At 52.6% G+C, this 14,748-nt stretch overlaps 1 protein-coding gene and 1 long non-coding RNA gene across 6 annotated transcripts in view; one reads left to right on the top strand and one right to left on the bottom strand.

The window, feature by feature from the left end:
• Positions 1-1,498: 1,498 nt before the first annotated feature.
• LOC147650078 (uncharacterized) lies at positions 1,499-2,487 on the bottom strand. Its single transcript, XR_015277292.1, has 2 exons — positions 2,376-2,487; positions 1,499-1,650 (listed from the first exon to the last, which is right to left on the bottom strand). It is a non-coding gene; the product is annotated as an uncharacterized LOC147650078 (long non-coding RNA).
• PEMT (phosphatidylethanolamine N-methyltransferase) overlaps positions 2,060-14,748 on the top strand; it is a 42,188-nt gene continuing 29,499 nt past the window's right edge. Inside the window, exons 1-2 of one of the 5 annotated variants that reach the window (XM_023936893.2) lie at positions 2,060-2,386; positions 5,145-5,252. In XM_023936893.2, the coding sequence (XP_023792661.1) occupies positions 5,160-5,252 (93 nt within the window). In that variant the 5' untranslated portion in view covers positions 2,060-2,386; positions 5,145-5,159. Of the gene's footprint in view, positions 2,387-2,528; positions 2,658-2,714; positions 3,025-3,477; positions 3,628-4,486; positions 4,546-5,144; positions 5,253-14,748 lie in introns of those variants that run through there. The other 4 variants (XM_086854093.1, XM_086854095.1, XM_023936892.2 and 1 more) reach the window with 4 other exon arrangements.

The following is a 14,748-nucleotide window of genomic DNA, read 5'->3' as shown; positions in this document are numbered from 1 at the left end:
GGAGAGTCGTCCCTCTCTGCCGAAGTTACCGGACTGCGGTTTCCCAATCAATGTCCCATTTCTAAGGGAAAACCACCCAACAGCACTCCCTGCCCCAGATTTCCACATGTGGGGAATTTCCCGGGTTGTGTTTGAAATCTGAAATGCTCCTGAACAAACTGAATTTTGCCAAGCCACAGTGTCCTGCTAACACACATTCAGCATCCTTTGCCATGATGCAACTCTGTATTTATCAGGGGCCTTTTGGGACCATGGTGGGATTTCAAAGGGCACTGAGGGAGTTCATGCTGAGAAAGGACTTGGGAAAGCTGAGGGTAATGTCCTCTTCCTAAGTTTGGTGCTCAGAAAGGGAAAGCTGGATTAAAGGCATGGAAGGAGAGGGATGGGCACATAAAATCCAGGCTTTGCAGAAAGCCCTCTTTGTCTCCTTCACAGTTGCAGGGATGTGTCCAAGGTGGGATGAAGGGCAGAAAGGAGGGGCCCCCACTGCCACAAATGCCTTCTTTCCCTCTTACATGGACAAACTTCCAGGGACAGGGAATTTGGCAGTGGAAATGGCAAGGAGGTTCGAGTGTGATTCGCTGCCCTAAACATAACTGAGCTGGTGGCAGGACAGTGGACTCTGCAGCACATGCCTTCACTGGGTGACAGGACAGACGTTTCCATGACAGCCCAGCTCTGCTGACCTTGAATGAGGAGCCAGTGAGACAGTTCATCCTTCTGCACCTCCTCACCATCCATCCCTCAGCCTGACCCATTCCTCCTCCCACTGTGCACAGCATCCTTGTCCTTTCCCAGCTGGCAGCACTGGCACCACCAGGACACCTTTCCCTTGCAGCCAGGACAGTGCAGAGGTTTCTCCCTGCTAATTCCTCCTGGAGAGGGACGTTAGCATCTCACACATCCCAGCCACCATCGCTTCCCCCACTGCATCCCTGTCGCCCTTCCTGCTGCTCCCAGCACCCAGCTGGTGGGATTCAGAACAAACATCCTCCCACCTGCTCCCGCAGCCCAGCCTGGGAGATGGCAGAGGCGATAATTACACACTTGGCACAGCAAAATTATCCAGTGCGGGGGAGAAGAGGCCGGAAGCAGCTGGAGATCCATGGGGAACGCTGTTCCCACCCACAGCGCCTCGGTGTGTGCCTCACCCCAAACCAGCCTGGTTCACACCGTGAATGTGCTCCTTGGGCCCTCTGTGAGCACCCTGAGTGCCAGAGCTGATGGTGCAGGGGGGAGCTGGGGATGTGCTGGAGCACCGAGGGGTTTGCAGCAGCAGAACTAAGGAAGGCTGGTTTCCCGTGGTGCCAAACTGGGATCCCTGGGGTCTGCTGAAGTGTATCCTCCAAAGATGCCATTTTCCTGGGGAGGGCTTTAAGTGAGCCATCATTCATGCACACTTTCGGTGCCTCCCAGGACACGAGTACTTGGATATCTTGTCCCTTCCCTGCTCCCATGAGACCTCTGGGAGGGACACTTGCAGCTCATTCACACCGTATTTATTTTTGAAGAAAATTTATTTCCTTGCAAAGCAGGATCTGCACAAGCAGAGACCCTCAGGGGTCTACAGGGAAGATACTACCCTATTTTCCAGACAGATCCAGGACTGCAGCCCATGAGGTGCACCAAGCAGAAATATCCTAGAGAGGACTGAAGATGAAAAAGAACATGAGTAGTAATAATAACAGCAATAAAAAAATATACGGCACTGGCTGAAGGGAGAAGGCTGCAATGAATTGTCCTTAAAATACATTTAGACTTGGTGGTTTTACGTTTTGCCCTTCAATGAGTAATACTGGTCAAGAGACATTTAATTTCCTGCCAGGGAGCCACTGCAGTTGTTTCCCAGCTCCCAGCCCTGGCCTGAGCACTGAACCGGGACAGGGCAGGGGATGGGCAGGGATCCATAGAATCATGGAATCATAGAATGGTTTCGATTGGAAAAGATCATCTCATTCCTTAAACATCATCTCATTCCACCCCCAGCCATGGGCTGGAAACCTTGCGTTAGGCCAGGCTGCTCCAAGCCCAGTCCAGCCTGGCCTGGAGCCCTTGCAGGGATGGGGCAGGCACAATTTCTGTGGGCAAAAGGAAGGGGCAGGGATGCGGCAAAGGGCAGGCACGGGAGCTGGCAGGGAACGGGCAGGGGCTGGCAGGGGACAGACGGGGGCTGGCAGTGCCTGTCTCTGCCCCCGCACCAGCGGTGCCCACTCGGTTCTGGGTCCCTCTCCCCTCAGGGCCGTCCCACTGCCGGCCGCACTCCAGCTCCCGGAGCGGCCCCGGGGATCCGTCCCGCTGCTCCCGCTGCTCCCGCGGCCAGGGTCGAAGTCCATCCCGGGCCGCGGGGCCGCTCCCGTCCCGACACGATCACGCACCCGCAGCGGAGGTCAGTGCAGTCCCCGGCCCGCAGGCCCCGGGCCCGGCGCGGCTCGGGGCCCGGCTCCTCCCGGAAAGGCGGGCCCGCGGCTCCCGGCAGCGGCTCCCGGCAGCGCCACCGCGGGCGGGGCGCTCGGGCCGGGCCGGGGGCGCGGCGGGGGCAGCCGGCCATGGCGGGGCGGCCCGGGCCGGGCGCGGGGCGGCGGGAGGCGGCGGCGGGCGGGGCCCGGCGCTTCCCGCGGGAGTGCTGCGAGGGGCTGGGCGGCCTGGACTACGGCCAGGTACCGGCGGGACGGGCCGGGCCGGGCCGGGCGCGGGCGGGAGGGCGGCCCCGGGGAGGGCCCGGCCTGAGGCAGCGGGGGGAGCCCGGGGATGGATCCCCCGCTCCTCTCGGTGCCGCCGCGGTGCTCGGCAGGTCCGCTGGGAATCGCCCCCGGGTTGTGCCCGTAGGTGCAGCAGGACTCGGTCCCCGGTCCCCCAGGTGCACCCACCGCCCTCCCCAGCCCGGTTCCAGCCCAGCCGGGCCGGCACGGTGTGAGCAGGACGCAGGGGCTGCACTGGCACTGCGTGAATGCTCGGGGGTGCTGCCACCAGCTCACCCGGGTGCCCCTGCAGCTCTTTTTAAATGCCCATGCAGCTCTCACCCAGGTATCCATTTATCTCTCACTCAGGTGCCGATACAGCTCTCAACCAAATGCCCATGCAGCTCTCATCTTGCTGCCTGTGCTGCTGTCCCCCAGTTGCCTGTACAGCTCTCAGCCGTGTGTCCATTTGTGTCTCACCCAGGTGCCCATGCCGCTGTCACCTGGGTGCCCATGCAGTTGTCACCTGGGTGTCCATCTATGTCTCACCTGGGTGTTCATGCAGATATCACCTGGGTGCCCATGCAGCTGTCACCCAGGTGTCCATGCAGCTGTCACCTGGATGTCCATTTATGTCTCACCTGGGTGTCCATGCCACTGTCACCTGTGTGTCCATGCAGCTCTCACCCAGCTGCCCATGCTGTTGCCACCCTCCGTGACTCTGGGGCTGTGATCAAGCGGGCACCGCTTGCCACGGTCATTGATCCCCCACCGTGGGGAGGTGGGGGCAAAGTTGAATGTTCTGTGCCTGTTACGTGGCTGTCCCAGCAGCTCACAGAGACAGCTCATCCCTTTAGGGCTCCCCTTTTATCCCGAAAAGCACACGCCAGGCACAGGCCAATCTGCCTCCCGCTGGCAGCCGCGAATTTGTTGAGCAGGAAAATAGAAGGTGAGTGCGATGTTCACGATGGAGCCTGCCAGGAGTTAGTAGGTCAAGAAGCTTTTGTTCAGCCCGTGCTAGCACTGTGCTCAGCACCGTACAAAACGAGAGGAAAGAAGCTGTCCTGGTCCCACGGGATTGCCATTGAAGCGGGATTAGACAGTTCGGCCCGGTGCCAGCAGCAGCTTGGGTTGTGGTTTGACAATTCGGAGGGACAAGGTCTGGTGGGGAAGGGCTGCTCGGGGGTGAAGGAGAGAGGCTGTGGAGGTGGGAATAGGGGGAAATGGGTCTGGATCAGGCCATGGGGGCTGTTCCCGTTGTTCCCTACCAGCACCCATGTCCCCAGGGCTCAGATGAAGGAGCCTGGAGGTTCTGTGGCAGTGGTGGTTTGTTTGAGGGCAGCTGTGGATTCCCATGAGGATCCTCTCTTTCCCCAGGGCTGTACAGTCTTTGCTCCTGCACTTTGCACCTTGGGCAGTCATGGCTGGGCAGGAGGTGCTTGGAGTGACTGGATATGCCCTGGACCAGCATGGGAGCTGTTCCCACAGCCATTTCTCTGGGCTAGGAGAGGTGCTGGATTTACCAGCCCCATTCCACAGATGACACTGTGGTTCTGGTTCTTTCCAAGAGCCTGTGAGGAGCCAGTGGGAATTTCTCTCCTGGACAGGCAAGGTGGAGCCAGTAACTTTTTGAGCTGTGTCTGTCCCCTGGCATCCAAAGGACTTGCAAACACAGCTGTGTGGGGGAAGCAAGAACCTTCCACGCCTCGGTGTTGTCTTGGTTTTGTTTCAAGTGAGGGCTGGGCTGTTTTGATTTTTGTTTTCAAAGGTTATGACCAAAAAAAAGAAAAGATACTGGCTGTTATTCATCCAAATACCAGTACAGGGAGAGGGAGTGAAGAGGGAGAAGCAGCATGGCTTACTGCACGTAAAAATGCTGACAATGTCAGGGAGCCGTCTTGGGAAAAATCTCTCTTTCTTAAAAGGAGAACTGCAAGTTTTAAGGGGTTTTGTTGTTGTCATTAAGACCGGAAATTCTTTCGCAGCTCCTTATAGTGCAAATGCATTCCCCCTTGCTGTGGAGGGGTTTGCATCACTGTGATTTTATGGGAGACAAGTTTGAAGCTGACACAGTTCCTTGCCAGGGGGTTCCATGCAGACCAGCATCCTTGGGACAGTCCTGATGAGCTGAGATGCTGTGGAATGGTGCTTCCTCTCCTAAAACACTCATGAGCTGGCAGCTGAGGGCTGGTGCTCATCCTCAGAGCAGCATTGTCACCTCTATCCCTCTGTCCTTTTGGGCATCCCAGAGAGCCCAGTGCCCCTGAGGTTTCGGGGCACAGCTTGGAGAAGCCCCCATCCTTCTTTTGGGCTTTGCACCCTGACATAGAGCTTTGCAAACTGTAACAACATGCTGTTTAGAGCTAGTAAAAGGTTCATTGACCCTTGGGGCAGCTGGTGGGTTTGGTTCGAGGTGAAATGTCCCTGTGGGATCCTGCACTGCAGTAACCATCCCTTCTTCCACAGGTGGATGTGGCAGCCATGGTGTGGCTCTTTGGCTATGTGGATGTGACTGACACTGGTTTCATGGTGGCCGTCCTCTCAATCGCCTTCAACCCTCTCTTCTGGAATGTGGTAAGAACTGCCTTTGTGCCAGCTCCTTTACTCTCAGCCTTCCTTTCCCAGCTTCCTTTGGGAGGAAAAAACCTCTCTTGGGAAGTCTGCTGGGCTGAGTGGGGGGAACTGTGCTCAGCTAGACCTTAGGAGTGGGTGATCAGGGAGCTGTGCTGGATCTCCTGGGGCTGAGGGTGACTGTGAGGGCTGTCACAGAGAAGGTGAAGGTGGAAGCCAGCACAGGATCCAGAAGGAACTGGGAGCTGAGCTTGGGAGAGGGAGCAGAGCAATGAAACCCATTCTTCAGCCACATGTCCCACCCAGCAGCCAGGCACTGCTCACTACTGGGACTGAGCATGAATGGCATTAATCCCCATCAGGGTGACTGCACTGGATATGTTGCCTGCTGCTTCCCCTTGAAATGCGTTGGCAGCTGTTTGTGTGGATGGCAGGAAGCAAAAACAGTCAGCCAAAAGTTGGCCTGAAAAAATTCCTCCTCCATCATGCTGCAAAGCCTGGCAGAGAGCTGCAGGGCTGGCAGCAAGCCAGCCCTAGGAGGAGCAGGATACCTGTGCATGGGTGATGTTTGCTGTGGGTGCCACAGTGCTTTGGGAGCCAAGGCTGGAGAAACCCCCACTGCCTGTTACTGCTGGATTCACTGCCTTCTTGCAAAACACAGCTAGTAGCTGTGTCGTGGAGCATTCCAGAGCCAATGTGCTGAGCAGGAAGCCCAGGCTGGCTGCAGGACGAGGTGACTCCCACCCTGCAGCACCCTCAGCAGCACAGCTGAGGCGTGGAGTGAAACATCCCTGTTGAGCGCTCCTGGGAATGGGATGTCATCTCAGCCATGATTCCCAAATCCGCCTGCCAAACCTCCTTGCAGGGTTTCTCTCCCTGGAGAATTCTCCTTAGAAAGGCCTTATTTTTCCAGAGGGGGAGGACTCCTCTCTCTCTGAGTGCGGGGGCTCTTGAAATTGTCTCACGCTGGGCTTTGGAAAAGGGAGGATCTACTGGCTGTGAGTCACTTTGGAAACCTCTGTCGGAGCTCTTTGTTGCAGCCTCCCTAATTTTTCATGCAACTCGTTATTAAAAAGTCTCACGGTGTCTGAAATGCGAGCTGGAATATGCCACATTATTTCGACTGTGGAGTCATCATTTAGCATAAAGAATCAATGAGCAAGAAGATTCAGGATGTGGTCTCTGGGGGGAGAGACTGGCTCCAGCGAGAAACTGCATGAAAGGCAAAGAAAAAAAAGTTCTTTTATTAGCATCTGCTGCTATGCCTGCAACTAGTGGGATGCCTGCAGCTTGGGAAATAATGTTGCTTTCTGGAGCAGGAGTTTGGCTGCTGTTAAAGCACAGGGAAAGCTGATGTAAGAGCAGAAGTTTGTTGTTCTGCGCTGCTGTTGTCCCCTCGCAGGGACTGGAGAGCGGCACGGTTGGCAGCAGGTGGCACTCCAAGCCAGACGTGCAGGGCTGTGCCTGGGAGCAGGAGGTTTGAGTGAGCAGCCTGAGCTGGCTGTTGGGGAAAGCTCTGAGTGTGGAATTCTGTGTTTCCCTGGCTGGAACGGGCCGGGAGGATCTTGCAGTCCTTGTTCCTCCATCCTTGCTCTGCTCAAGCCCCCAAGCATCTCCCTGGTGTTTTCAGTGCCAGTGTGTGCCTCACACCAGGCAATGCTGGAAGACTGGGTCCTGCAGCCCTAAACAAGCCCCCACTGTTGGGCACATTTCAGCAAGAGTGGCCCTGGCTATCCTTGGATTTTCCCTGACCTGCTTCCTTTACCTCCTCCCCATCCTTTTATCCATGTGCTCATTGTCCCCTCCCTGCACCCAGCCAGCAGCTCTTCTTTCTTTCCCTACATCTCTGCACAGACACTCTCTGTCCTTGGCTGTTTGAGTTCCTTCCCAGCAGCTGAGATTGCTTCTGAATCTGAATTACTCTGGGTTTCCAAGAGCTTCAGTGTAAAGACTGGAATTCTGCACAGTGCCAAGCACTCTTTGCTCTCTCTGCTCAATAACTGATGTGGGATGCTGGTCAAAATCTCTCCTGTGCATGAAATTCCTGATTTGGATAGAAATTGGGTGGTGATGTATTGATTTAGTTCAGTGTCTTAATTCCCTGTTTCTGCTGAACTCCAGCCAGGTCTGCCTCTTCCAAAGTTTGTGCTGGGTTGTCCTTGCTGTGCTGTGCCTCTGAATAAAAATGTGGTGGGGAAACCCTGGCTTCTTAGTGCTTGGATGGAGAAGTACAACCAGGCATATTTCTCTAGAACAAAACCTATAGAGTTTGGGGATGAAGCACAAACTCTGGAGGCTGTGGAGGAGTGTGGCCTCCAGAGAAAAACGTGATGCTTGTCAGGTCAGTGGATGTACTTTGGCTAAGAGCAATTTTGAGGACCAGAGCCTAAATGGGGCAATTTGCAGACTCCAGCTGGGCTGTGCTGATGCTCCCTCCTGTTCTCTACAGGGGAGAAAAGCTCTTTCAGAACGTCTCAGGATTTGAAATTCCTACCTTCCTCCCTGCAGGCATGTGCTGGAGGGTGCTGGAAATGTCTCCCCAGGGCCACCTACTACATTTCCTCACCAAACCCTGGGCTTGCACCCCCTCTTCTACTTCCACCCCCTTCAAGCCAGTTGAAATCCTGCCTATCCCTGGACAGGTTATATTGTCCATGGCACAGCCTGAATGTGTTCCTGCACTATTCTCTAGTTTTTCCCATATTTTTTCCTCTCTCCTGCTCATGCTGTCTCTGCTTTCCCACCCACCTTGTCTGTTAAGAGAGGAGCTGCTGGGAGCTGTGGTCCCACAGGAGGCAGGGTGCAGATGAGCTCTCAAAAGGAAGCAGAGGAGCTGTTTTGGGAATTGAATCACTTAAAAACTCCCCAGGGATATTCAGTGCAGCCAGGAGAGCTGAGCCACCATGGGGCTGTAGAGGGGCACCCAGCAAGGAGCAGGCACATCTCTGGAACTGTGCCATAAAATGTTAATGAGGCCAGAGCAGCAGGAACTTCAATAAATCCCATCTGTGCTTGGAAAGCTGCAGAACGATGGGAGAAACTTCTCATCCCTTGGTAACCAAGGAAGGCATTAAATGAAAACTCCTCAGGGACAAACATTTTCAAACCAAGAGAGGCAGATAACCTGCATGCAGGAGGCTCTAAAGAGCTGGCTGAGCCTTGGCATACGAGGACTTTCTAGAAAGCTGGAAGGTTTCTGTCCCTCTCAGTAGCAGCCAGGCATAGCCATGAGGCCAGCAGTCTGACGTCCATCACCACGCAAGTGAGTTTTAAGTGGGGAGTGCATCCATCAGCAATCTTTTCTTGATTTGAGCCTCTTAAAAATTTAGGTCTGGCGTCATGGACCGATTTAGAAATGGCTCATCTTCAGCTGGCGCCCCAGAGCTCACTCCTCCCATCACCTCCGGTCATCCTCTTGAGACACCCGTGTGTCTCACAGGAATCTGCAGGGTGAAACCTCAAATGTCACAGCTAGGAACAGGCTTGGCATAATTTAGTGTGATTTTAAAGAAATAGACCCCATCAGACAGTGATTTTATTTTTCAAGGTTGCAGCTTTTGCTGTTCAGGGTAACACAGTCTCTGTTCTAGACTTCTGTCAAGCGTTTAAGCTGCATGAGGTTTTGATTAAAGAAGTAGTTGCTCAGGGACCTGGGCTGACAACGCCTGGCTCCTGATGGATGTGTATCTCTTGGTTCATTTATTTTTAATTTCCCATCCTTTTCTCCTTCTTTGGAGACTGAAGGAATCTGCCTAGTGGGTAAGAAGTGTTTGCACTGGAAAGGAGGGGGTAGATTGCAGGCACTGGCAGTCTGATTTCACCTACCTCTGACCACTTCTTGCTCAACTCAGAGGAAGGTGCCTGGCCCAAAACATCCCCATGCTGCTGGGAAGGAAATGGAAGCTCAGGAGTTGTCTGGATTCAGACCTCAGTGAGCCAAAGTCTGAGAAACCTTTTGGGGACAGGAGAAAAAAGCCTGATGCTGGGAGATTTCAGCAGCTCTCGCTGCCTCTTAGAGAAGGAAAAGATTGAGCTGTGGCTTGAAGGTGGTGTGTCAGCACCTCGGTGGGGAAAGTAAATTTCAGGGTATAAAATAACTGTGGAAGGCTGGGATGGCAGCAGAGCCTTGCAGGGAGTGCACTTCAGTTGCCTGAAGTTTACAGGATTGGGAGATGAATGAGTTGGGATGATTAAATATTTTTTTTCTGGCCTTCAAATTCTGTCAACTTGTGAGAATTTTGTGGGCTCCCCCACAAACCTCTGCCTTCCTACAGCTGCAGGGGAGAGCAGAAAACAGCCCTCAACCAGCTTCTGGAAAGTGCTTTTAGACCCCATCATATAAGCCATGGCACAGTGGCGATGATTATCTGCTTATAACAGATGCTAGATCAATAGCGGGGCTTCAAGCTACGCTGCAAGGCAATTGACTGCAGAAAGTGTTTCTTTATTGGGGTAAAGCTGGGCTTGCAATGAGGCTCAGATCCGCTCTTACATCTCCGGTCTTAAAATGTCACCACCAGCTCTGATGCCTTTCATCCTTTGTGCAGGGAGAGAACGCGCATTATTCATAATTGGACTCTCTACCAGGCAGCAATAGCCATTTTCATTTCCTACAATAGCTGAGAAAGAGTGAGGATTTGCCTTTTTTTTTTTTTCCCCCATCTCCCAAATAGCATTTAGTGGCAATTTTATTCCAAGTGACTTGGTAACGCTTTCACTCCGGCAGCGAGGGCTTCGCAGCGCCGCTGTAACGTGTGGAAGCGGATGGCATCGATTCTCCAGCTCTCGTAACAGAGCCAGTCCTGCCTGGGTGTGTAACACCAGGACTGTTTGTCTCCTAAATTTAGCTTTTCCAGTGTGTTGGCACAGCTGCCAGCCACATAACGAGCACCAAAACTGGGTCGCACCCTCCGGCGTGTCGGCTGGAGCGGCACAATTAGGAGCGCTGTCACCTTGAGGGAGAGCCACATCCTTCGTCCCAGCACTGCTTCCCACAGCCTCACAGCTGGAAGTGGTGGTGTTTTCATCTAAATCCTCTTGAAGAGGCTGTGCAATATATTTTGATGATGTCCTGCAGGCTGAGCTGCCTGTGCTGGGGGTGTTGTGGAGCCCAGCCTGGCCAGGCAGCTGTGAGCTGAGAGTTTTTTGTCTGTGTGTTGAGCTGGGCACGGTCTCAGGGCTCTGGGTGAGGTGGTGACAGTCATTTCAGCATCTGCCCACCCACCATGCACAGGTACCTGCCAAGGCAGGCTGTGCTTGGGAAGCTGAGCAATTTCTGTGCCTGTTCCTGGAGTGAATTTGGGATCCAGCTGGTGTGCGATGTGCCTGCTCAGCATTTCTCAAAACCAAGGTCAGAATCTGCCTCTCACCTCACAGCTGACCCGATAAGCAACCTCCTTTTTTTAGCATCTGCAGAGTGCTTCTGTGAAAACCCATGGTCTTTGTTGTATATACTGGACTTCTCTTGTTTAGTATTTTAAAAATAAACTGCAGGCTGCTGGCAGCCCTGCTGGAGTAAGTCAGCACACACACAAAAGATGAAAAAAAAATAATTTAAGCCAAGAGCCTTGTTTCCATATGGATCAGAGGATTATCTGTAGACCCTGGAAACTGGAAGAGGCCCTTTCTTCTCCATCCCACTCCATCCCTCTCCTGCCATCCTGCTGCTAAGCCTTCTCACGTGCTGATGAGGTGCTGCTCATGAGAGTCTGTGACCACCAGGACAAGGGAAAAGGTGCAGCTGGAAGCAAAAAAGAAAGTGGTTTTATCTACCCAGACCAGGAGGTGTGGAAGAGGCAGCTCCTCCTGCTTGGCCCTGGGATTTGGCAGTGTTTGTGCATAGCCTGGGGAGTGAGAGCTGCTGGAGCTCCGAGGAGAGAAACCCACTGCCACCCCTGGAATGTCAGTGATCCAGGGGCTGGGCAGGGGCCTGCCACAATCACAGATTTACATTCCAGCTGTGCTATGGCACAGGCTGTTTAGCAGAAGCCTGCCCAGTTCCCAGAAGGATGGGATCTCCCAAAATAGGGTTTTGATGAAGAAATGCAGACACGCAGTGCTCTGGGCGCTCTTGGGAGGTTTCCGTAAGCCCTGCTGCTGCGCTTCCATCACGATGCAGCTGCATCTTCTGCATGTCTGGAGACTCATGGTGGGGAGGGAGGCCTTGGGGCTTCATGGTGGGGGTGCTGGCTTTGGCTTGTGGCAAGAAAATGCCACCTCATTTTCCCTATTTTCCCCCCCCTGGATGAACTCCGAGGGGACACATCTCCAGTTGCTCACGTGGCAGCAGCAAATGGATGGGAAAGCAGATCAGTAAATCACTAAAGCAAAAACCTCCATGTATTTTCCACCTCTATAATGACCTCAGTGATATGTGCAACTGGAAATGGTTCTTGGCAGCAGTGTCCCACATCCCTGCTCTCCTGAGTGTGGCACCAGATACTTCAGCAGCCTGATCACAGCAGTGCTTGTTGGACATTGGTTCCTCATAAATATTAGGGGCCTCATCTTAGTTAAGGCAGGCAAGTATGTGCAGCCTCCCAGGCTGCCTGCCTTACATTCCCCTTCCTAAGGGATCCTGACAAAGCTTTAAAACCCCTGAGAACAAATCCAGGGGGAAACAGTTGATTGTTGGAAGCTGGTGCTGATGTATTTTGTTGATAGAGGACGTGAGCTGTGGACACAAGAGTGTGCCTGGGCTGGGTGATATGTGGCAGAGGAGCAGTGCACTGGCTGTACAGAACAAGGGGTTTTGATTTTGGAGGGTGACCCCAACCCAGGGCAAGGGCTGTGGAGCCACTGCCTGAATTTTCCCTTTCCATACCAAGAACTTCTGTGCTTGCTCCCATTTTCTTAGGAAATTAAAAATTTGGTTTCGAGAAAATCTGGAAGCCCCAGCCTCTTACACCTGTGCATGGCTTCATCAAACTGCCCTGTTCCTCCAGTGGATATTGAGGTCAAGGAGAGGAGGACTGGTGGGAGCTCTTGATTTTCCCATGTGTCATTGAAATCATGAACCTCAATGATGAAGCAGAAACTCACATGGATTGGACAATATCTTGGATTTTTCCTTTGTGAAATCTCTTTTTTGTTCCTTCTTTTTTCTTCCCCATACCAGGGATGATGCAGCCACGGGCTCATTCTGCAGGTCTGCATGTGCAAGCTCTGCTTTGTCTGGCTGAAGGGTTTTCACTTGCTATCTGTGTAGGTACATTTTTGGTGCGATCCTTTTTATACTTTGGGGAAGAAAAAGGCTATGAACAGCTCACAGCCCTGAAAAGGGTGAAATGGAGATGTTTTTTAGCAATATTCTATGCTTTTGGCTGTTGCAGGAAAGCCTGACCGTCAGGGCTCCCAGAACGCCTTCGTCACCTCCTTTGTGTGGTGGGAGGTTTGCTCGTTATCTGGTTTCTGCTTCACTTATAAGAGAAGCTGTAATTGTAGCAGCTCCTTGCCATAAAAGCACAAAGACATTTTCTGTGAAGGAAAGTGTACATGCAGCTTTTATGATCCTTTACAGTACTTCTTCTGCCCACTTTTCTTGCCTCCTGTCCTTTGTCCAGCATCATCTCTGTGCCTGTCTGCTGCTCAGTGTGCCCACCTCTGGCTTGAACATTGTCTTTGTACCTTTTAGATTGAAAAAGTTGGTCATCCTCCTTGTCAGTCTTGCTGAGTGAAGAGAAGACAGACCCCAAATCCCCCCATGTAGTCAGGTGTTCCAATTCCTGCCTGTTCTCTCAGAGCTGTCAGCCCAATAGCAGATGCTCAACCTGCATCATCCCAGGTAGGGTTTTGGACTGGGGAAGAGAACCTTGTCCATCTGTCTGTGACTGAGGTGCCCATCCACAACAGGAAGTAATACCAAATCTGATCACTTTGAGGCACACATGCCTGTTCCTATAAAAAACAGAATGACCTCACATGAGATACTGTATTTTTAACTATGAAGCATTCCTACTAAGTGCCCTTTCCTGTTTATTTTTACCAGGACATTGTTGTAATGACTGCAGACTTACTCATTTCATTCCCAAGGCTGGAGAGCAGCACTGAATTAGTTTCATTTTGAGATTTTGTCATACAATCATTTTCCAGAGACTGATGTTCTCGGAAGCCGAAATAAGTGCGTTGCTCAACGGAGGAGCATTACTTTTCTTCCTGCATCCATTAAGCTTTGGTCACCGGTGTGGATGTGAGTAGATCCATATCTGGAAGGACTTTTTCAGCCCTCTACCCTCCACCTCTGTGCAGTCCTCTAGTAGAAATGTGTGGAGCAAAATGCTGTGAGAATCTTTGAGCGCTGGATGCAGGGCTGGTATCTGTATCCCAGCACTGGGCTTTGAGGCTGCAGGAGGGGAAAGGAGCTCCCCTGGGATGCAGATCACAGGATCTGAGGATGACTGAGTGTTCACTCGACTTTTGGGTTACTTTTCTTGCATTGAACAGATGAACAAATACCGTGGGGCACGTGGTTACACCCATCCACACCCAGGGGAACCCCAGTGCTGACACCGAGGGGTCCAGTGGTTGTGTTTAACCCTTCAGGTTGTTATTACTTGTTGTGCCCGTGTATTGAACATCTCATCCCTGGGCAGAGGGGAACAGAGCCCCCGTTACATAAAGATCACATTGTCCCTCTCTATTGTTGCTGGCACCACGGCAGCGTCGCAAACATGCGTGTCCTCAGTGGGAAATGTTCCCAGGGGAGGCTTAACACGGAGCGTGGAACATGATCTGGAGAGGACAGGGGGCCCTTCCAGACGAAATCAGTGCTTTGCTGAGCATGGCCAGTGCAACCAGTACCTCTATTCCAACAACCTCTCACTCCTCTGTGAAGGAGTATTGGATTTCTCTTGCATTTTGTGCTCTCAGAGGTGGATTTATTTTTTCCTCCCCCCTTCCCTGTCCCCCTCCCATCACGGCTCCTGGGGGAACGATGAGCGGGTACACGCTGTCCAGAGGATGGGTGTGTTGGGACTCCTTATTAGCAGACTTATTCCAGAGAATTAAACCCTAATTTCACAAAAGGGCAGCAAGAGAGTGGCTGCGGCTCTGGGAGAAGCTGAGTCGGCTTTGTGTGTTGTTTGCAAATAGCACAAGAAGTCCTGGTCTGAGCCTGCTGATCCTGGTCACTGGGGTATTGTGACCAAAAGAGTAATGGTTGTGTTTCTTTTCTATTTAAAATAAAAATTACGAATTCATGTACAAGGAAACCAGCCATGGATCCTCTACTGCGCTGTCACCTGTTTTGGGTTTCAGGCAGGGCTTTAAAATGTTCCTATTCCTCTTCCACTTCATCTTTTTACCACCCTGCTGCAAAGTGTTCCTCTGCAGTTCCTTGTCATTGTTTCTCCCTGAATTAATTGTTGTGTGTAATTGTGACCTGCCACAGGACGCTGCCTTGCTCTATTAGGGAGAGGTGCTAATGAAGAACATTGGGTACCACATGACAGGAGAGCAAGGCTCAGCTCTCCAGGACGTGGACTTGCTGTACTGTTACTGC

This window comes from Cyanistes caeruleus, chromosome 17 (genome assembly GCF_971803275.1).
Source record: "Cyanistes caeruleus chromosome 17, bCyaCae1.hap1.1, whole genome shotgun sequence".
In the NCBI taxonomy this organism is placed as follows: domain Eukaryota; kingdom Metazoa; phylum Chordata; class Aves; order Passeriformes; family Paridae; genus Cyanistes; species Cyanistes caeruleus.
This window is presented reverse-complemented; position numbering and strand designations above follow the sequence as displayed.